General features: G+C 45.0%; 2 protein-coding genes and 1 long non-coding RNA gene across 4 annotated transcripts in view; 1 reads left to right on the top strand and 2 right to left on the bottom strand.

The window, feature by feature from the left end:
• The window catches only part of LOC121150568 (lactase-phlorizin hydrolase-like), a 51,970-nt gene extending 43,834 nt beyond the window's left edge, over window positions 1-8,136 (top strand). Inside the window, exons 12-17 of the mRNA XM_040971509.1 lie at window positions 37-239; window positions 1,653-1,762; window positions 3,677-3,811; window positions 6,254-6,477; window positions 7,048-7,278; window positions 7,889-8,136. Coding sequence (XP_040827443.1) covers window positions 37-239; window positions 1,653-1,762; window positions 3,677-3,811; window positions 6,254-6,477; window positions 7,048-7,278; window positions 7,889-8,109 — 1,124 coding nt within the window. The 3' untranslated portion in view covers window positions 8,110-8,136. The remainder of the gene's footprint in view (window positions 1-36; window positions 240-1,652; window positions 1,763-3,676; window positions 3,812-6,253; window positions 6,478-7,047; window positions 7,279-7,888) is intronic.
• On the bottom strand, window positions 5,692-10,487 carry LOC121150569. The gene is made up of 2 exons (XR_005882992.1): window positions 9,296-10,487; window positions 5,692-5,750 (listed from the first exon to the last, which is right to left on the bottom strand). It is a non-coding gene; the product is annotated as an uncharacterized LOC121150569 (long non-coding RNA).
• A 362-nt stretch (window positions 10,488-10,849) lies between these two features.
• The window catches only part of UBXN4 (UBX domain protein 4), a 36,121-nt gene continuing 24,126 nt past the window's right edge, over window positions 10,850-22,844 (bottom strand). For both annotated transcript variants that reach the window (XM_040971507.1, XM_040971506.1), the window contains 4 exons: window positions 20,192-20,294; window positions 16,015-16,146; window positions 15,197-15,396; window positions 10,850-13,033 (listed from right to left, as the gene is read on the bottom strand). In XM_040971507.1, coding sequence (XP_040827441.1) covers window positions 12,895-13,033; window positions 15,197-15,396; window positions 16,015-16,146; window positions 20,192-20,294 — 574 coding nt within the window. In that variant the 3' untranslated portion in view covers window positions 10,850-12,894. The remainder of the gene's footprint in view (window positions 13,034-15,196; window positions 15,397-16,014; window positions 16,147-20,191; window positions 20,295-22,844) is intronic.

Raw genomic sequence — 22,844 nt, 5'->3', positions numbered from 1 at the left:
TCCATTCTGTGTTGACATTCATTTCTATGCTTCCAGGGATCTCATTTAGGCCTGGCACTGCCCCCTATATTGTTGGCCACAACTTAATAAAGGCTCATGCTGAGGCCTGGCATCTGTACAATGACGTGTACCGGGCGAGCCAAGGAGGTGTGATTTCCATCACCATCAGCAGTGACTGGGCTGAGCCCAGAGACCCCACCAACCAAGAGGACGTGGAAGCAGCCATGAGATACGTTCAGGTATGTTTTTCCTTTGTACACATTTGGAGTTTTGTCCATTCTTCCTTCAGGGTCTCATGCAAACAGAGTTAGCTTGGGAATCAAATATTTGGTGTGCTGTGATTTTTATCAGCTGGGTGAAATTACAATACCTTGTTTTCTTTGAACTACAAACAGTGAAACAGCATTGTAAGTCTAATTACTATTAATGAAAGGAGATAAACTGGGAGGTTGAATTTCAATTTAAGCATTAGAAATTATATATTCATGCAGTCCTTAGTGGTTGTATATTGGTTGGAAGCCAACTTACAGGAATTCCATTTCATTAGTCTCTGATTTGGCGACTAATACAGCTGGGCTGCAGTGTCACGATGCAACACCAAGTATTTTGGGATTTTGGAATATCAAGTCATGGTTTAAGGGATTCTGTTTGCAGAATTCCTTAACCATGACTTGATATTCTGCTACACAAAGTTCTTTTAATCTGCCAATTCCACGAGTTTAACAAAGATGCTTAACCAAACTTAATATGTTTAGCATGAGGAATTTTTCCCTAGGAAGTAGACACCAGTGGTAGGCCGGTGCCGAAACAGACCTCAATCACAGCGTTTCCCTGTTCGTGTCGCCCTGCGTGGGTTGCAAGGGGTCTTCACCCAATTTCAGCACAAGGAGAGAAAGGGGAGGGTCTCTTGTCACATCTGGTGGACTGTGACTGTGTGGTCCAGGACCATGACAGACATGACTGCTGGTAGGACCCACTTCCACAGAAACCCTTGGAGCGCATTTGAGCCTCTTGTGCTAGGCAGTGTGTGCTCTGGGGTCTCACTGCTGCCTAGAATGGAGGCTCTCCTCACTGCACATTCTAGGCACCAGCCTCTCTGGTAGTGCTCGGGTGCTGTGTACCACAGGATAAGGATGGCATCGATTATGAGCCACTGATGGGTCATCCTTTCCCTGAGAAGCCAGGAAACAATTGCAATTCACCTTTCCTGAAAATTCCAGTTGCTTCCTAGACAATGTGATGAGAAAGGACCCCTATTGTTACTTCAGCTGCTCTACATTAAGAGAGCAACTCAGGGGGCCAGAAGCTTCCAGTCTGTTCCTCTGCATCTCAGGTTCTTTCTGACAGAGGCCCAGGAGGACGGCAGTGCAGGGCCAGTACCCAGTTCATCTCACCTCCAGCTGTAATCATGGAGACCAGGACAGGGCCCTCAGTGAGATGGCAGCTTTACGGGCAGACCTGGGTGGTAAGACCTGCTGGTACCTCAGCTGCAACCTGCACAGGGCCACGGAAGAGATGCAAGATCATGTTCCCGAGTTGAAGAGCAAGGCAGGAGGTTGTGAGAGCAGCAGCTCGTGAACTGGGCTGTCACTGTCCCCTGGTGGCTTTGTTGGGATGCCATGGCTGACTGTCCCCCAATCTTTACCTTGCAGTTTTTAGGAGGCTGGTTTGCAAATCCAATTTATAAGAATGGAGATTACCCCGAGGTAATGAAGACACGAATCCTAGAAAGGAGCACGGCCACAGGGCGCAACGTGTCTCGGTAAGGTCCTGGTGCCACATGGAGAATGCATGGCTGTTGGTCAGAGATGTGTGTGTGTTTGTGTGATGGAAGGTAAACAGGGTCACCTATGTGGAGGGCTGTATCCAGCACCCAGCTCTCCTGTGTGCCTGACAACAGGCAGCTGCTGTTACCTTGCTGCAGAACAGCCAGGACAGTGGTCTTGTGAGCACCCACCTCTCAGCAGCCTTACTTACTACCTCACTCCAAGCATGATTTCCCCAGTCCATGCTTGGCAGTTTCATCCCTCATGAGGGAATCCAAAGAGCCTCCAGGGAGTGCCAGGCATGTGTTTCTGATCACTCAGCAGCAGGGGGCAATGATGTACATCAGGACACCCCCTTCCTGACTCACCAGGCCTTCCTGTGCAGGAAGAGATGAGAACATCCACAGTTGAGGTGGTCTTTTGTTCGTGCAATTCTTTTTTTTTTTTTTTTTTTAAGATTTATTTTATTTTTATTGGAAAGGAGGATACACAGAGAGAAGAGACAGAGAGGAAGATCTTCCATCCGATGATTCACTCCCCAAGTAAGCGCAACGGCCGATACTATGCCGATCCGAAGCCAGGAGCCTCTTCTGGGTCTCCCACACGGGTGCAGGGTCCCAAAGCTTTGGGCCGTCCTCGACTGTCTTCCCAGGCCACAGGCAGGGAGCTGTATGGGAAGAGGGGCCGCCGGGATTAGAACTGGCGCCTATATGGGATCCCGGGCGTGCAAGGCGAGGACCTTAACCACTGCGCCACCGCGCCGGGCCCTGTTGGTACAATTCTTACATAAAGTTGAGTACACAGAGTCTCAAAATTTGGCACATGATTATCAAGTTAGGTAATGAGGAAGCTGGGATTTAAAACTAGGCTGTCCACCTCCAGGGCCCACACTGACTTTCATAATATCCTAGGTTGGCATTCGAGGCATGGTTGCTTTATGAAAGGGTCCAAGTGCAGACATGGGCCTAGATTTGTGATAACACATACGGTTCTAGAAAAAGCCATATGAACCCCAGCAGGTGAGAGCTGAAGCCATAAAGAGGGTACGAATTTCTTTTAAAGCTTTGAGTGATTCTGTGAAACTCAAGAGATGAGACTTGAAATTCTTAGTCCCACATTAAGCTCCCACCCTGACATGGCTAGGGCAAATCCAGCTGAGAACAAGCAGTGTCAAGGTAGTATGTGCCAGCCCTGGTTTTAGCTTGCTGGTGAGTAGATAGCTCTGCATCACTCTGCTGAGCACCCACTGTGTACCAGGACAGAGCCAGGCCCAAGTCTGGCTCCTTCAGGTTGCGGACAGATGCACAGGGAGGACATTGTTCCACAGAATTCAATCCCCAGTTTCCTCAGTGTGGGATCAGGGGGTGCTGGGTAGACCAGAAGTCCTCACGGACAGAGCAGATCATCAGATGAGCTGAGACTGAACCATGAAGAGAACTGGAGTTCATTCCATCTAAGGCGTGAACAGGAGTGCAGCCTGGAGGGAACAGTGAGGGGCACATGTTCAGCCTCTCGTGGGGCAAGCTGCCCAACAGCTGAGAACCAGCTGGACACCTGGCAGAGGGCCTTTGAGCCACAGGCCCTGAGTGCCATTGTTGACCCCTCACGGAGTAGGGAGCATATGAACAGTGGTTTTGTTCCCTTCCAGCTTTTCAGAAACCCCAGAAGAGGGAAGCTGTGGATCCTTGAGCTTAATGGCAAAATAAGAAGTTCAGGATGGAGGCGTGGGAGGCCTGAACTTGTCAACAGGAAGAGGCTCTCATCACTCCTGTAGCTACACTGTACTACCTGAAAGGTCCCTCCTCGTTCCTCCCAGGGCCCCCAGTCACTCCCCTACCCTACTCATGACATTGTCTCCTCAAAGCATTTGATTCTTCCTGAAGCCCCACTTACTGGCTGTTTCTGCCCAGGCTCCCAGAGTTCACAGAGGAAGAGAAGAGGAGGATCAACGGCACCTATGACTTTTTTGGGTTCAACCACTACACCACTGTCCTCGCCTACAACCTCAACTACCCCAACATTCTCACCTCCTATGACGGAGACAGGTAAGTCAGCCAACAGGGCCAGGTGTCCCTTGGACCATTTGTTAGTCTCAAAAAGGGAATGATGATGCCTGCCAGCGAACTTATCAGCTAAGGTCTCTAACAAGCTGACCAGAGCTGGAGTTCCAACACCTTAAGGCAGATGTTTCTTTTTTTAAGATTTTTATTGGAAAGGCAGGTTTACAGAGAAAAGGAAAGACAGATCTTGTATCCACTTGTTCACTCCCCAAGCAGCCACAATGGCCAGAGCCGAGCCGATCTGAAGCCAGGTGCCGGAACCTCTTCCAGGTCTCCCATGTGGGTGTAGGTTCCCAAAACACCTGGTCATCCTCCACCACTCTCCCAGGCCACAAGCACAGAGGAGGATGGAAGCAGAATAGCTGTGAAACAAATCAGTGCTCCTGTGGATCCAGGACATTAGCCACTAGGCTACCGCGCCAGGACCAAGATGTGCTTGGTTTCTGGAATTCCCTTTTAGCCAAAATAACTAGAATCTTTAGATGTTGTTTCAGTCAGTAAGTCCTTGCTTGGCACACACCAGGATCTCATGTGGGCACTGGTTCTGGTCAGGCAGCCCAACTTCCCATCCAGCTCCCTGCTTGTGGTCTGGGAAAGCAGCTGAGGACGGCCCAAAGCCTTGGGAGCCTGCACCTGCGTGGGAGACCCGGAAGGAGCTCCTGACTTTGGACTGGCTCGGCTCCAACCATGGCAGTCACTTGGGGAGTGAACCAACAGATGGAAGATCGTCCTCTCTGTCTCTGCTTCTCTCCGTATATATGACTGTCCAATAAAAAATCTTTAAAAAAATTGTCAAATGAAAGGCAGACTTACAAACAGGAGACACACCCACCCAGAGAGGTCACTTTTCCACCAGTTGGTTCACTCCGCAGAGGACCACAGTGCCAGAGCTGAGCTAGTCCCAAGTTAGCAACAAGACGGTTCTCCTCCACGGCCCCAATGTGGGCACAGGGGCCCGAGGACTTAACCATCCTCTGCTGTTGTCCCAGGCCATAAATAAGGACCTGGATCGGAATTAGAACAGCCAGGATGTAGGCCAGTGCCCAGATGGAATGCCAACGCAGCAGGTTGAGCATAAGCTTGCCACACAGTGCTGATCCTACTCAGCAAATCTTGAAGTATGCAATACATAGACTCCTGGGACACAGTGAGTCAACAAGTGGCCAAAGTATTTTTGTGTTACACAAATCATGCATGTTCCTATGGGAACACCAGAAAACAGGCATGAGGTAAGCGTATGAGCAGTGGCAAAGGTGTTGCTCAGTAGGCCCTCCCCTTTATTCCAGTGCCTGCTTCTAATCCCGGCTTCTCTGCTTCAGAGCCAACTTCCTGTGCAGCAGGTGGTGGGTCAAGTACTTGGTCCCTGCCAAATGCAGGGGAGAGCTGGACTGTTATAAGCATTTGGCTTCCGGTCCAGGACTGTGTTGGTGGCATGTGAAAGAAAAAAACAATATGGATGGAAGATATTTCTGCCTTCTAAACTGAAAAAAAATTTTCCATGTATGTTCATATTGTTTTTCTCAAAAGCATCTTCCCATAAGTAGCTCTGAAGTCTACCCGTGTTCATCCTTTGATTATAAGGCTCTATACCCACACGCGTCACTAGACCCTGAAAACACTTACCCCAGTCAGGCTCACTGAGACTGGAGAGGCCCCCCCAAACATCCCTGTTTGTTCTGTATCTTCCTCCCCATACAACACTTGGTGCCTCTCAGTCCTGGACCTCCCTCCCCAGGAACCCCATGTGACCTTACCAAAGCTTCTCATTTTCTCATTGAGTTCAGCTGAGAATGCTCAGTCTAGGCACTGATCACACATTTCCTGAGTGATTTGGAGGTAAGCAGCAGCTGAATGGCTGGTTCTTAATGGGGCTGTGGGACTTGGGATATCACATATTTATACACACCCTGGCCAGCAGGCATTCCTGTGGTGAAAGTGTTTCTTGCTTTGTGTGTTACTGGAGGGAGAGTTCAATGTTAGGGACACTTAAATCTTTATGCAGCTGGTCATCACACAAGTGAGGGTCCCACTTGTGGCCTGTGTGCGGTGTTCACAGACAGGTGACTCAGGGGAGCTGCTTCTCTGAGGACACAGCACTTGCATCCCCAGGAGGACTGGAGCTGGTGACCCGCACAGCCACTCATATCTAGTGTCAAGTGTCACCTGTGAACCGGGACCACAGTCAAGACCTTGCTCTGCACAGGCAGAGAGCTCCCAGAACAGAGAGCTTCCAGGGCTTCCTAAGCTGCAGCAGCACTGGGGAGGGCAACTAGAAGGGGAAAGAGGAGACTCTGGGGCAACTTGGTGCTCTGACTCTGAGTCTGGACCAAACTTGAGACTCCTCTGGAGTAAATCCTGTTATGGGTGAAGGGTGTCTTAGGATGGATTAATGGAACAAAACCTAATCTTCAGTTTTTGAACTTGAAGGGGAGTTGCCTCCATCACAGATCGCTCTTGGCCAGACTCTGGCTCCTTCTGGCTGAAGATGACACCTTTTGGCTTCAGAAGGATCCTGAACTGGATAAAGGAGGAATACAACAACCCTCCAATTTATGTGACAGAGAATGGGGTGTCTCATCGGGGAAACTCATACCTCAACGACACCAGCAGGGTCTACTACCTGCGCAGTTACATCAACGAGGCGCTCAAAGGTAGGCCAGCCCAGCCCTTCCTCTATACTCCATGTTGTTAAGTTTATCATTCTGCCTTTAAAATATTTAAAGAGGCAGAGAAAGATAAGCAGGGAGAGCACTCTTGCGTCTACTGATTCATTCACCACCTGGACACAGTCTGGGACATGTGGAGTGGCGCTCCCTCTAGGTCTCACATGTGGTCAAGGACTCAGCACCTGGACATCTGCTGTCACACGTCTGGCAGCAAGGAGTTAGGTTTACAAAGAACAGCCAGGACTCAAACTCACACTGCTTTGGATATTGGTGGTGGCCTTTGCAGTGTAATCTGCTATTCCTGTTAAAATGAACCTTTGGGATGGCATCTTCACTTACTCTCACCAAGCTTGGTATTTTTAGATTACCCAAAGGGGCTAGCTTGTATGTGATTCATCAATGCAAGCCAAAAAGGGAGGGTCACTAAGAACTAATGCTAAAGTTCACCTCAACCCAGTCAGACAAGGCGGACCGCACAGGGCTGAGCTGACACCCGGGGCCTGGCAGAGGAGACTGCAGACAAGGAGAGCTCACACCTGGCCTCTGTTTGCACAGCTGTGCGGGATGGGGTGGACCTTCGAGGATACACAGTCTGGACTCTGATGGACAACTTCGAGTGGGCTACGGGTTATTCTGACAAGTTTGGTCTGCATTTTGTGAACTACACCGATCCTTCTCTGCCAAGAATCCCCAGAGAATCGACCAAGTTATATGCCTCTATAGTCCGGTGCAACGGCTTCCCTGACCCTGCACAAGGGCCCCACCCTTGTCTCCTCCAGCCAGAAGGTGAGAAGGGGCTGTGGGAGGGACAAAAGACCAAGGCTGAGGGGCCTGGCCGAGGGCTTCTTTCAGCCTCTCTTCTCCAACTGATGACCTTCCTCTCCACCGCCTTCAGTCCCTCAGCCAATGTTGAGACACTGCTGGGATGCAACAGTGGACACTTGGTCTCATGTTATGCCCCAAACCTGGAGCCTTGGAGTGGGGACAAGCAGGTCTAGATCCTTGTTCCAGGCACCCCCTCTCCATTGACTTGCTGTGTGACTTTAAGGAAAAAGCTAGGCAGATGCCTCTGGAAGTGGGAAGCGGCAAACACAAGCACTGGGAAAGTGCACTGAGGGCCTGGAGAGAGAGGGGCCCAACATGGGCTGAGGCGGGAAAGTGTAAATGACTATTCAGATATTCTATTATATTCCAACTGTTTCATGGGCCATTAGAATTGAAAATTCATTCAGAGGCTCTTGGCACATGCCAACAGGGGACAGGCATCGTCACCTCAGCAAGGCCTCACCCCATCTGTGTGGATCTGACCCTCAGAACCCCAAGTGCTCGAGGGAACTTGAGAGGGGTCCCTGCCTCAGCACTAGAGCACTAACTGCTCTCTGTTGTCCTGTCCTAGACTCCAGCCCCACCGAGAGCCCCAGCAGAGAGGATGCGGTCCAGTTCCTGGGGCTGTCGCTCGTCCGCACGGAAGCAGAGACGGCTTTGTACGTCCTCTTTGCTCTCGTGCTGCTTGGAGTCTGTGGCCTGGCATGTCTGTCATACATGTACTGCAGGAGGTCCAAGAGCAAGAAAGCACAACAGAACCAACAGGAAATGAGCCCTGTTGCTGCATTCTGAAGTCACGCAGGCCTGCTTCCTGTCTCACCACTGTGAGATGACTTGGATCTCAAGGGTTTTGAGTTCTGGTGGAAATGGGAATGTCTGCACATTGCCCCAGTACTGGGAGCTCTCTGAGGCCTCTGAGGGACCTGCTGGAGGCCCTTCTGGACATGTGCAGCTACTGATAGGCTCTGAACCGCCTCATTAATTTCAGAATTTCAGAAGGTGAAATCCTGAGTTAAAGAAACCACAGAAATCCTAAGAAGAAGAAATCAAGTGTACTGCGAAAATGGACTATACCTTCATCTCTTGCTCCCTTCAAGCCTCAGACATTGTTTCCAGAAAATAAAAAGGGTACTGTGCACAATATCTGATCTCCTATGTTCATCTCCCTGTGGGCACACCAGGAGCTAGATACCCACACATGTCATTTGGGGCCTTTACCATGCTACACGTCAGAGCAGGCTTTCTGCACACTTTTTCTCTGGGGTAGACACCATCAGCATGCAGAGGTGGCATTTGATCTATGCTCAGTTCCCCACCCCAGATGGTCCCATTTCCACTATTACATCATTGCTGCCTCTCCTGTTTCTACTTACGGGAAAGGCAGAGAGATCTTTCATCCACTGGTTCACTCCCTAAATGCCTAAAACATCTGGGGCTGGACCTGGTTATGACCTTGAAAGACAAAACTCAATTCCGGCCTCCCATTTGGTGGCAGGGACCCAACTGCTTGTGCCATCACCCGCTGCCTCCGTGAGTGCAGAGATGTAGAAAGCAGAGCTGGTGTTTTCAGCAAACCTGAACATGCCGAGATAGTTGTGGTGTGAAGACACTGGGACAGGGTGGATGTCGCACACACCTATTTGTGTTCGGCTGCCTACATGCTGTACTGGAGCAGCTGGGCTCAAATCTTGATTCCTTCTTTCTGCTAGTTAAAAGTCACTTGGGGGCAGCAGGGATGGTGCAAGCCCTTGCGTCCCTGCCATTCTCAGGGAGACCTGGATCGAGTCTGGGCTTTAGTTGGTCTAGCCTCCCCTACTGCAATCATCAGGGAGCACAGCAGAAGATGACTCTCTCAGGTTAAATAAACTTTCTTCAAATATTGTCTAAGGGGATAAGAAATTATTTTCCAAAAACATAACTCTCCCCTGGTTTTATAAACATGTTCATGCTTCCAATTTCTTTGATAAGCATTCCTTACCTGAATGTAGAATACAGGTAATTCTTACCACAGCATCTCATTTTGAGTCCCAACTTAGAGGTTACAAATTTGTGGTACCAGCTTGTCTTCTGTATCAATATACAGGAAGTCTGTCAGATGAGGGTGGCAGATACTAAGTTAAAAATCAATGTAGCAATGGGGAGCATTATTCTTTAGGATTGTCATATGAAATAAATTTGAGGTAGATATTGAAATGTAGGCCATTAAAATAGCTTAGAAACAAAATGTGAAGATAAGTGAAGAGAGCCCAACATACATCAATTACACACGAGAACAGAGTATGAAAGAAAACGGGGCATTGAAAACAGGGGCAAGATGCAGGACTGCACAACTGGTAGTGGGTCAACAGATTAATTTTTGAGGTTGTAAGCGATGGACGTAGGATGGAGATGGAAACCATGAAAATGAAGGGTTACAGAAGTATTTTGAGATGGATAATGAAATTACAAGCAACATTCAAGACCCAACAGCCATAAATAAAAATGAGAAATCTGAGTTCCCAAATGTTAGGGCAAAAAATTATAAATGTATTCATTAAGAAAGGAGGAAAAAATATTTACAACATAATGCTAGCAATGGATTTCCTAATGTACACAGGATCTGAATAAGCACTGTGAAAGTTATGAAAATTAAAATTGGCAAAGAATATAATTTTCATAGTTCTGATGACCAGGTAAAATGAAAAGATGCTCAACTTCACTAGTGATAACACGATTGATGTGAACTGCCAAATTTACACACAATGCTGAAAGAGAAAACTTGGTAAGACCAAGCTGGCCAGTGTGGGGACACCACGTTCTCACACCCTGCTGGGAAGTTTGTGCTCATACAGCCCTCAGAGCTGCAGCTTCGGCTTACTTACATTCCACAGCAAGGGCAGAAAGCTCTGGCAGCATCTTGATCATGACCACATTGGTCACAACTTGGCAAGTACACAAATATATCCTGTAGCATACCTTCACAGTGAGAATTATCTCCCCTCAAAGAAGTTCCTATGGCATTATTTTTAATGAAAATACAATTTATAATAATTACTGATTGGGCCCAGCGCTATAGCATAGCAGCTAAATTACTTACCTTGAATACCCCGGGATTCTGTATGGGCGCTGGTTCTAATCCCAGCAGCTCCGCTTCCCATCCAGCTTCCTGCTTGTGGCCTGGGAAAGCAGCTGAGGACGCCCCAAGACTTTGAAACCTTGCACCCTGCATGGGAGACCCGGAAGAAGCTCCTGGCTCCTGGCTTTTGGCTTTGGCTCAGCTCCAGCCGTTGCCGCCACTTGGGGAGTGAATCATCAGACGGAAGATCTTCCTCTCTGTCTCTCCTCCTCTCTGTGTATCTGCCTTTCCAAGAAAAAATAAATAAAGACATCTTTAAAAAATAATAATAAATCACTGAACGCCCCAGAGCTTAGATAAGTAGTTTGTGGTACATTCATCCCAAATCGAACAGTGTGCAGCCACTAGTATGATGAGGTAGCTATGTGTTGACACAGATCTTCAGGACTCTAAGGAAAAAAGCAAGATGCAGGGTAGTAAATATAATATTATCCCATTTATTTAAAAAATAGATTACATATTTACTTATATATGCATAAAAGTGTTCTGAAAATTACATAAGAAACTATTAATAGGTTTCCTCCAGGGAACAGCAGGAGAGCTAAGACCCAGGGAGGCAGACCTCCTATGTTACAGCCTCATTTAGATTTTTTTTACCATGCTTACTTTTTAAAAACGTAACAGTTGAGGAGAGATCCTCCCACGCCAAAGATCATGAACCTTTTCTTGGTGAACCACTGTCTGGCTATATTTTATTGTGTCAAAGGCAAATTGAAATGAGGTACTTTGTTTCTGCAAATTTATTTTCTAATAGTTATTAGTGCAGTCATACCCATTTAACAAATGTTTTAAGTCACCTTATTGCTATATTTTAATCGATGGTGAAACTTTAAAAAGGGATGCTGGGATGCTGTTTTTTTTAACTTTTTAAATTATGGCAATATGATTACTGCAGAAAATGGGAAAAATACAAGGGTGCAAAAGGAAAACTAAATCACATATAACAAACGCTTACCATTAATGAGTCATTTTTTCTTTACATAAATATTAGTACATAGTTCTATCTATATACAAAATGTGAATACAAAGCTGAAATCTTACTGGAATTATAACTCTATATCCTGCTACTTTTTCTATAACACATGACAGGTGCTCAATAAACATGGTAAATTCATGTACCATTTTTCTTTATCAAAAGCTCTATAGAAGGCATTTAGCTTCCAGTTGTTAAATAAAATAAATAATACTTAATATGAGTACCTACATTGTGTTTACATTTGATTTCTTAAAGAAAGATCTGAATGTGTGTTTCTGATAAACATTGTATCAGAAGATCTTAGGAGTTTCCACAGTGTAACCCTCTAGCTGTCTCAGTTTTTTTGACTGCTGCCATCTTATGAAAGTCATTGTTACTTCACAGACAATCACACAAAGTTAGCTCTAAGAAATTCTTTCCCCCCATTATAAAATCAAGCCAGGAGCGTCCTATATGTCCACATACAAGTGATCCCTTTCAATTTCCAAACAGGAATGATCATGCTGACTACTTCTGAAACATCATTACTTTGAGTGGTCTCTATGACCAGAACATATGGATAAAGTAGCATATAAATCAGATTAAGGATCTGTCACATTCTTAATAGCCAAATGAGTAAAGACCTTTCACTAGTTTCTTGTTCTGTACAAGTGCTTTAAGACCTTAAAATGTGATTATCAAGGACAAAACTCAACTATGAAGGAGAGAGAGAACTAGGTTATGGACTTAGCAGCTATCTGTAATAGATAAGAACAAAGACCACAACACCATGCAAAGCAGTGCCTGACTGGCTTAGGAGACAGCGTATCTGGCATTGATATGTCAGAAGGTTTCCTGCCTCAGAGACATTTAAGGGTAGGTGACCAGCTACTTTCCTGGGAGCTTCAGGACCATACTAGAGGGGAAAAAATCAGACATAAAATCTCCACAGCTCTCTCTGCAATCAGACGATGAGAAGATAATAAAACTTAAGGCAAAATAAGATAATTCTGACTTTGGGAAAATAATTTTTATTCAGTTCTTAAGATTAAAAACTACAAGATTTTGCTTGTAGCTAATAAGCAGAAAGGAAAGAAACTATCATCTGACTGGTTACTTAAATTGCTCTGACTCAGTCTCAAGCCTACTTAGTGATATCCTGCTTACTTTGAGGGACTGGAGTCTTTGGAGCAAACTGCACTCCTCAGTCAGCAGGGAGCACAGGCCTCAGGGCAGGGGAGCTACTGATGGAGAAGCTGATGAAGGCAGCCTACCCGAGACATTTCCCTTTAGGCTTGAGAACTTGGTTACCATGTATGCAAGGACCCAGCAGTCAGTGAATATCAATCTTTTCTGAATTAAACAGCCTAACCCACACCCACTAAGCAGGAATAAAGACACTTTTCAGACCATTTGGAAAGCATCAAGCAGTCCCTCTTCTCCAGAATTTTAGTTGAATTAAATCGTAAGAGCAACAATGATTATTGCACATATTATACTTGTGGCACTACATCTGCTGAGTAGAATTTCCATTCCAAGTGTTGTTTTCATCTTCACCATCATCTTGAGTCCTCAATCTGTATATCTTCCCCTCCTTTTTAAAATCTTCCCCACGTTTTTCCAGCACTCTTTTTCTGACTGGTTCTCTAATATAAGAAAAAAGAGACGATGATATAAAATAAAAACAGTAAGACAAATCTCTTTCTTTTAAACTTCCATTATAAACAACTACATTTTAGCCTCACAGTAAGCAAAATCCACAGAAGAGAATTCTCAATAAAGTATGAGACCTTTCTTAGTCTTTGTTAGTTAACTTCACCTTCTTAACCAAACTAGCCAAGTCATATTTCCATGTGTTTCTTGGTGACCTATTAAGCTTCAGCAGAGTTATGACCTCTTATTAACTGACCCTTCCTTTATTACTTAGGCAGCACCTGCTGACATTTGGATGCCCCTGCAGACCACACAGAGCTCCAGTCAGTTGCTGACAGAAATGGCCAATCAGCAATGCTTTCCAAACTATAAGAATGACAGACTTATAAAACGAAAGTTCAAAATAAAATTAAGGACAAACAGGACTTCCTCATTTGAAAATAGGATTTTGTAACAACAGGGCGAGGAGCAGCATAGTATCCCACCTTTTTAGGTATTTATTACATCCTTTGTTTCAATCTAAAATCTTTTCCATTATTGGAAAAAAAAAATTCTAATTCTGGGAAAAAATTTTAAAAAATTTAAAACACACAGAACACTGTCCCATAGATTAGTAATTCTGGATTAAATATTTACATAAATCATCACTATGACAATCAATAGAACAGCAATCTAGGGCTCTCCATCTTGAGAGCATGCAGGGATTCCCAGCACTTGGCATCAAAGACTGGTGTGAAGATCTGATATAATGCCTACTACAGGCCTTACAATGTACGCAACTGGACTAGTCACACACCTAATTATTACAATTTACAAGTTCACCCTTTTGGGAAAACATTTCCTGTTCACCTCTTTCACAATCTCAACTGACAGACTTGAGCTAAAATTGTAAACGTTGTTTGTATTACCACTCTAACCTCTAGTATCTGTGGAAGAAAAATCAGGGCCTTGTGGTTAAGGGATTAGTTCAAAATAACTCGGGCAGAGGTGCCACTTCCAAGAGAACAGCAAGGTTCCTCAACTTGGTCCCTCTTGGAACTGAATAGGTAAAACTGTTATGCAGCAGATAAAGAGCCAGCAGGGTTAAACAAAGCTAAGTAGAATGATTCATCTGAATAAATGATGCAACATGACCAACAACAATTAATGGAACAGACTGTCTTGTGAGGCAAAATACAGGTAGCAAGACAGACACTATATAGTTAGGTAAGAAAATCTGCTTTAATAGTAAACAGGGTAAAGGGAACTTAGTGAAATAACAAAACAAGGTGAGCTTGCTTTCCACAGAAAGATGGCTGAAAAAATTAGGGGAGTGAACTTCCCAGAAGAAAAAGTAATAAAAAAAGTCTCAGGAACGGTCATCTGGTGTGGTTAGGCTACCACTCAGGAAGCCCACCCCCTATTCCAAGTGCCTGGTGCAAGTCCTGGTTACTTGGCTTCCCATCCAACTTGCCTGCTAATGTGTACCCAGGGAAGCAGCAGAGTGTGCTTCAAATGTTGCTCTAAACTACCCACGAGTGAGGCACAATACAACTCCAGGCTCTTGGCTGCGGTCTAGCCCAGCCCCAGGTGTTACAGGCAACTTGGGAGTCTGTCTCCATCTCTCTCTTTTTCAAATAAAAATGAAAATAAATTTGTAAAATGGTTAGAAAAATCAAAACAAATGTGTGTTTTTGTTTGTTTGAAGATTTATTTATTTTTATTGGAAAGAAGGATATACAGAGAAAAGCAGAGACAGAGAGGAAGATCTTCTGTCTGATGAGTCACTCCCCAAGTGACCGCAACGGCTGGAGCTGAGCCAATCTGAAGCCAGGAGCCAGGAGCTCTTCTGGGTCTCCCACCCGAGTGGCAGGGTCCCAAGGCTTTGGGCCATCCTTGACTGCTTTCCCAGGCCACAGCAGAGAGCTGGATGGGAAGCAGGGCTGCAGAGATTAAAACCAGCACCCATATGGGATCCCGGCGCATGCAAGGCAAGGACTTTAACTACTACGCTACCATGTGAGGCCCAACAAATGTTTAAAAACAGAGTTTGAGAATATCTGATTTGTTTCTCTCCAATCTGGAAACTAGTGAGGACATACACAGAAACACAAATTATTGTTTCGAAAAAGGTTCTGAGCATAGTTAAGATAGTTTACAACTGGGAACAAAGATACCTTTTTTCTGATTTGCCAGATGATGCAGAGTTTGAAGTTTCTGGTAATGATGTTCTCACTGAAGTCTGTGCAGGAGGATTACTGAACAAGAAATTACTGATCAATCTCCAAATGGCAAGGAATGGGTAAAGTACTGTCCCCAATAACGTCCAGATGTCTCCACCGGAAGAATGTACAATGGATGAAGTAGGTCTCCCCGCCTAGAAATTTTAAAATAAATGTAGCTTTGGTAAAAATCATTCCTGCTGGTAAACACAATGCAACTATCACAGGGCACCCGCTTTCTCAGAGGGGAGGGTTGTGGGCCCACCAAGGCACAGAAGACCAGCTCCCAGGCCAGCTCTGGCACTTAGGGTGGAATACTGCCAACCATCTCAGCTCTCAGCCTCATTTCTTCACCCGGGATTTTTTAATCTTCGATTTTAAAATGTGAGGACACCTTGGGATGATGCATTTGAAGATTATTATCTTTTTATGTTTGTAAAAGCAAGTAACATGGCAAAGCCACATATAAAGACAAGCATTAAATATGCATGGCAGCTCAGACACTCTACATTTTTCAACATAAAAATAGATGGAGCAAAAGTCAGAAATCAAATCATTTAATACCTCATAGTATCAGCAAAACAAATACATAAAATGCAGGATAACCAAAAGGTATAATTTCTTTGCCTTTCTCTTAATTTTAAGAAATGGTCAAAACTGGAGCAAACAGAATTCTCAAGAGCAGAAAAATATATATATGCAGAGTTACACACACACACACACACACACACACACACACACACACACACACACACACACACATATATACATACTGGCAATAGTACTACTGAAGCACTTGGGGCAAGTTCCAAATCCAGTAATTTCTTTTTATAGTCTTCTTTGGTAAATTCTCTTCTGGGAAACATGGTTGCTAGTGAAAAATTACCGTAAGTGTTGCCAACAGTCTGTAACATAATAGAAAGTTTCAAAAACTTAATGTTGCGTTTTGAAAATAAGATTCTAAGATACTCACATGCATCTAAAACAAATGCTTTAACAAAAATTGCCTTAATTTTTAAAAACTTTATGTAAATGTAAACACAAAAACTGCATTGCAAAAAGTAAATAAATTATCAAGTCTAAAGGTTTTTAAGGCCTCAGCGACTCAAAAATGAGCACAAAATATAGAATACAGTTGCTAAAATAAAATGTTTTTATGGCTGTCATTCATCATTAGAGTTTTTGCTGTACACTGATATGTGGTGTCAAAAATACATACAGATTATAGGAATATCCTATTAAAAATCAGATCAGTCTTTCCTCATAGATCTAACTTTTGGCAGTTTTCACTTCCTCAATTCAAGGCACAAATATTTCACACAATGCCCCTTCACCCTGCATATAACCTCACATTCAGAAACACATATTGGGCAACACCACAACTTAAAATCACTTTTACTTATAAAATCCTTATTTTTTTTTAAACTATACATCATTTACATACTCCTCATGTTTCTCATCCCAACATAAAGACCTACACAAAAATACAAAATGCAGTCCATGCACTAAGGCGGAGTTCTAACACAACATTTTTTTTTCCACAGCCCACTCTTCATTCACCTATGCAAACTAAGGACACAGCAAACATTTAGGAAGTCTCCAGTGCAAAGTCAGCACCACATGGGTACCAGTTCCTGTCCCAGCTGCTCCTATACAGCTTCCTGCGAATAGCCCGGGAAAAACAACAGATGACCCAAACTGTTTGGGCCCGACACCCATCTGGAAGACCTGGAAGAAACTTCTGGTCTCAGTCTGACCCACCCGTGGCCATTGCAGCTTTTTGGAGAGCAAATCAGCAGTCAGAAGATATCTGTCTCTCCTTCTCTGTAACCTATAACTCTACTTTTGAAGTAAATAAGTCCTTAAAAAAAGGGGGGGGGGGCCCGGCAGCATGGCCTAGCAGCTAAAGTCCTCGCCTTGAACGCGCTAGGATCCCATATGAGTGCCAGTTCTAATCCTGGCAGCTCCACTTCCCATCCAGCTCCCTGCTTGTGGCCTGGGAAAGCAGTCAAGGACGGCCCAAAGCCTTGGGACCCTGCACCCAAATGGGATACCCAGAAGTTCCTGGATGCTGGCTTCGGATCAGCATAGCATCGGCCGTTGCGGTCACTTGGGGAGTGAGTCATCGGACGGAAGATCTTCCTCTGTCTTTCCTCCTCTCTGTATATCTGACTTTCCAATAAATAAATAAATCTTAAAAAAAAAAAAAAGGCTGCCTAGATTGCCTTGAACATATGCCCTTTACACTGCTGGGAGAAAGAAAGCAGCCAAGAGGAGTTTGTTGGCATTCTGGCCTGGTCCATGCCATCTGTGTGTGAACGACACCAGTATGCCAGCACAGCTGCTTATTTTTTAATGTTAAATCTCCAAGACCTTGGAACCTTAGGTCCTATGGCAGGCCACTTTTCAGCCACAGTGCACACTGCCACAGCACCAGACCGAGAGGACAGGCAGGTGCACATGCAGCGCAGCACTGCACTAGGCCAGTGTCCTGGGAGGGGGCCTCACTAATGGCCCCTGGTCAGCCAGGGGGAGAGGATCATGCACATGAACAGCACATGAGGAGTAAGTTGGCCTACTCCAGTGAACCAGACATGGATCCTGGATGTTGCTTCAAAAAAGCAAAGTGACCAACAAATTCTGAGTAGTAACAAACAATGCGAGGGGCACACAGCTATTGGCACCGGCTGGAATTTATACAGCTCCCAAGACAGAACCCTTTAGGCGACATACAGAGAGTTCCAAACCCGGGACATGGAAGGCCTGTGGTCCTAATCTGTGCAAAGTAGCTACAATAGATGAGAGGAATCTACATTCTTCAGCAACCCTTAAGGGTTGGAAATCTGACAGGGCAATGAAATGGGACGGGCAGGCAGCTAGCATAGTTACAAATTGAAAACTATACCTCCTCTTCTGGCGTAATATACTCCCGCCTATCTGTCAATCACTGATCCCCTTTGCACTCAGGGGTGCTACCATGTAACCGCTCCATCTTCCAGGCTCACTAGAAACCAGGCAATGAAGAGGGGCACGTTCACTCTTCTCACAGACATCAGATGAAAGCAGAAACATCTCTCACCTTTCTCCTCCCTGTGCTCTATATCTCTCTATTCCTCTATAAAGGCCACAGGTGTCTGATTTCCTCACTTTTTAAATAAATTTCCCCAAATAAATAAACACATTAACTGAAAAAAAAAAAAGGAAATAACAGATCTAGGGTTATAATTTATGGAAACATTACATTTTTATATATTTAAAGATTTATCCATTTTTATTGGAAACTCAGATCCACAGAAAAAGACAGAAGGAAAAATCTTCCATCCACTGATGCACTCCCTAAGTGGCTGCAATGGCCGGAGCAGAACTGATCCAAAGCAAGTTTCTTCTTGCTCCCCTATTCCGGTGCAGAGACCCAAGACCTTGGGCGGTCCTTGGCTGCCTTAACAGGCCACAAGCAGGGAGCTGGATGGAAAGTGGGGCAGCCGGGATTAGAACCTGTGCCCATATGGGATCCTGGTGCATTCAAGGCAAGAACTTTAGACATCAGGCTAAAAATGGAAACTAACACCTAATTCAAACCTTTACATGAAGGTACTAGGGCTGGGGATGGGCACAGCAGGGCTTATGGGTCCCAACTGCACCTGGGATTCTACCTTCCTATTGATAGGCACCGCGGAGACAGCAAGTAATGACCGAAGTACTGGGTCTCCGCCCCTACAACGACGATGCAGACTGAGTCCAAGCTCCAGGTTCCTGCCTAGCTCAGCTCTGGCTGTTAGAGGCTTTTAGAGAATCAGCCAGAGGATTCAAGAGCTCTATCTCTGTTTCAATGCCTTTCCAATAAAAAAGTAAAACAAAATACAGTGTTACCTTTTATACAAAAATTTTTTTTAGGATTTGTGTTTTTCTTTGGTAGGCAGGGCGCAGCAAGACCAGACCCTATGGAATTGTACCATAAAATTCAAAATTAAAAAATATATAAGAGGGCCCGGCGCGGTGGCGCAAGTGGTTAAGTCCTCGCCTTGCACGCCCGGGATCCCATATGGGTGCCGGTTCTAATCCCGGCAGCCCCGCTTCCCTTCCAACTCCCTGCCTGTGGCCCGGGAAAGCAGTCGAGGACGGCCCAAAGCTTTGGGACCCTGCACCCGTGTGGGAGACCTGGAAGAGGCTCCTGGCTTCGGATCGGCATAGTATCGGCCCGTTGCGGCTCACTTGGGGAGTGAATCATCGGACGGAAGATCTTCCTCTCTGTATCTCCTCTCTGTATATCCGCCTTTCCAATAAAAAATAATAAAAATAAATCTAAAAAAAAAAAAATATATAAGAAAAAAATTATTTATGTTTATTGGAAAGGCAGATTTACATAGAAAAGGAGGGACAAAGACCAACAACAAAGTGAGTGAGCATGACCATGACAGTTGGAGCTCAACAGAGAATGACAGTGCTTACAGGAGGATTAGCTAATGGAGCCATCATGCCAGACCCATGGCCTTTAAAAAAAAATCATATCCCAAATTGTGAGTAAGGCCACATTTCAGAAGTCAATTTCTGAAGAAAACACTACATGACAAAGTATAGATGCCTGATCCTCTGGCTTAGCTAGCAGAGAGGTAGTGGGAAATACAGAACGTCTAAACAACCTGCAAAAAAGAAGACCAAGAAAATTCAGGTCTTTTTTCCAGGCAACGGGACAAACACCTTTGACCTTTGGGAAATCACTTGCTTTTCACCCCCCCAGCTTCATATACCAAAATGAGAAATTTTCAGAACCTAATAAACAGCAGTAATTTTATTTGGCTAATATCTTCTTTTCCTACATGCACTAATATACAACAAAGCTCCCTAACACCTCAGGGATGTTTGAGACGGAAAGCATGACTTAGTCTCCAGGTTGTGCTTGATGGTTTCTACTCCCTTATCTTATCACTCTGACTCCAGACATAAATTTACCTGTGCAGCAAACTGCCTTGCTTCTTCTAGAGGAGCATCAGAAGGAAACTGACTGGTGAAGGAAGACCCATCAGGAAGACGGAACTGAATTCTTGCGATCGAGCTATCAAAAAACAAAATCACGTACCTTTAAAAGCTGTCAAGCAATACCAATTGAAGAAAAAAGGTGGAAATGTGAATGTGCAATGACAAGCTGTTTTTCACAATTTCAGGTCTTCTCAGAGCTTCACCGAGCTACAACTCACACAACACAAAATGCACCAACAGCACAATTCAGTCATTCTTACTACACCCAGCTGTGCAATTATCAAGACTGCATGAGAAACACTGGCATCACCCCAGAAGGAATCCTGGACCGAGCAGCAGTCACTTCCCATTCTTCCCTCTATCCTTGGTAACCATGAATCTACTCTCGCTGCAGCGTTTGCCTAATATGCACATCCCACACAATGTATGAATTGCCTTCAATCACGTAACATCAAGGCTCGAAGGCCCATCCATACATGTATCAGTTCTTTTTTTTTTTTTTTAAGTTTTTTATTATTTATTATTTTTGGAAAGTCAGATATACAGAGAGGAGGAGAAACAGAGTGAAGGCTTCTATTGGCTGATTCACTCCCCAAGTGGCCGCAACAGCCAGAGCTAAGCCGATCCAAAACCAAGAGCCAGGAGCTTCTTCTGGGTGTCCCAAGCAGGTGCAGGGTCCCAAGGTTTTGGGCCAGCCTCCACTGCTTCCCAGGCCACAAGCAGGGAAGTAGGACTACTGGGATTAGAACCGGTGCCTATGTGAAATCCCAGCGCGTGCAAGGCAAGCACTTTAGCTGCAAAGCTATCTAATTTATTGAAAAGGCAGATTTACAGAAAGCAGAGACAGGAAGGTCTTTCATCTGTTGGTTCTATTCCTAAACGGCCTCACTCGCCAGTGCTGGGCTAATATGAAGCCAGGAGTCAGCAGTTTCTTTCTGGTCTCCCACGAGTGCAGGATCCTAAGGATCCAGGCCATCCTCTACTGTTTTCCCAGGCCATAAGCAGGCAGCTGGCTGGGAAATGGAACTGAGGACACAAACCGGGGGGATGCCAGCACTTAGAGCCAGAGTAATATTAGCCAATTAAGGCATGATGACCTTCAATGTTTTCAATTTTCTTAGATAATAAACAATAAAGAGTGGAACTGCTGGATTAGAAAGTAAGCTATGGTTAACATTTTAAGAACTACCAAATTCTTTCCCAAAAATAGTTTACCATTTTATACTCCTAGTTGTAATGTTCCAAATTTTCCATACTGTCGTCATTATTTCCTTATTGCTTCTTTAGAGCTAGTGTGAAATATCATTTTATTGTGGTTTTGAGTTGATTTGCCTAATGACTACCAACACGGACTCTTTCCATGCCCCTACTTCCGTGTGCATAGCCTCTTTGATGGCTCCAATAGGCAGATCTGTGCCAGATCAATCACGGGCCATTTCTGCTGCCTTCTAGGACACATTAGCAGGGAGCTGGACTGGAACCTGAGTAGTTAGGATTCCAGCTAGCCCTCCCAAGACAGCGCACAAGCACTGCACGCAACAGTTTAACCAGCTGCGTCACAGTGTTACTTCTCACTTTGCTGACGAAGCACCGAAGTTGTAAATTTTCATGTCTAATTTGTTTTCCTTTTGTTATTTGTGGTTTTGGCTTCATGTCTTAACTTAGAGTCTACTTAATCATCTTAACTCTTTCTTCTCTAAGTACAGACATGTAGTTAATTTTTTTTCCCCAAGTTAAATTTTTTTTAAAAGATTTATTTATTTTATTGGAAAGGCAGATGTACAGAAAGGAGGAGAGACAGAGAAGATCATCTTCCATCCGATGATTCACTCCCCAAGTGACTGCAACGGCTGGAGCTGCGCCAATCCAAAGCTAGGAGCCAGGAACTTCCTCCAGGTCTCCCCCATGGGTACAGGGTCCCAAAGCTTTGGGCTGTCCTCGACTGCCTTTTCAGGCCACAAGCAGGGAGGTGAATGGGAAGTGGGGCTGCTGGGATTAGAACCAGCGCCCATATGGGATCCTGGCGCATTCAAGGCGAGGACTTTAGCCGCTAGGCCACTGTGCCGGGCCCTCTGAGTTATATGAGGAAAGGTTCCAAATTCATTTCAGCATGTAGATAACCAGTTCTTCAACCATTGTTTCTTACAATGGGCTAATCATAAATGTAACAGTTTCCATTTCTGGAGATTCAATTTTATTGTATTAATCCATATCTTTATGCCAGTTTGATGCCTTGGTTACTGTGGCATAGGATTTTTAAATTTAAAATTTCTGGGCCCGGTGCAGTGGCGCAAGTGGTTAAGGTCCTCGCCTTACACGCCCGGGATCCCATATAGGTGCTGGTTCTATCCCGGCAGCCCTGCTTCCCTTCCAGCTCCCTGCCTGTGGCCCTGGAAAGCAGTCGAGGACGGCCCAAAGCTTTGGGACCCTGCACCCGCGTGGGAGACCCGGAAGAGGCTCCTGGCTTTGGATCGGCATAGCACCTGCCGTTGCGCTCACTTGGGGAGTGAATCATCGGATGGAAGCTCTTCCTCTCTGTCTCTCCTCTCTGTATATCCGCCTTTCCAATCAAAAAAATAATAAACATAAATCTTACAAAAAAAAAATTTTAAATTTCTGTCACATA

Source organism: Ochotona curzoniae, unplaced genomic scaffold (assembly GCF_017591425.1).
Source record: "Ochotona curzoniae isolate NIBS_2020 unplaced genomic scaffold, NIBS_Ocur_1.0 contig_2210, whole genome shotgun sequence".
Lineage (NCBI taxonomy): Eukaryota > Metazoa > Chordata > Mammalia > Lagomorpha > Ochotonidae > Ochotona > Ochotona curzoniae.
Note: the sequence above shows the minus strand (reverse complement) of the source record. Positions and strands in the feature narration are given on the sequence as shown.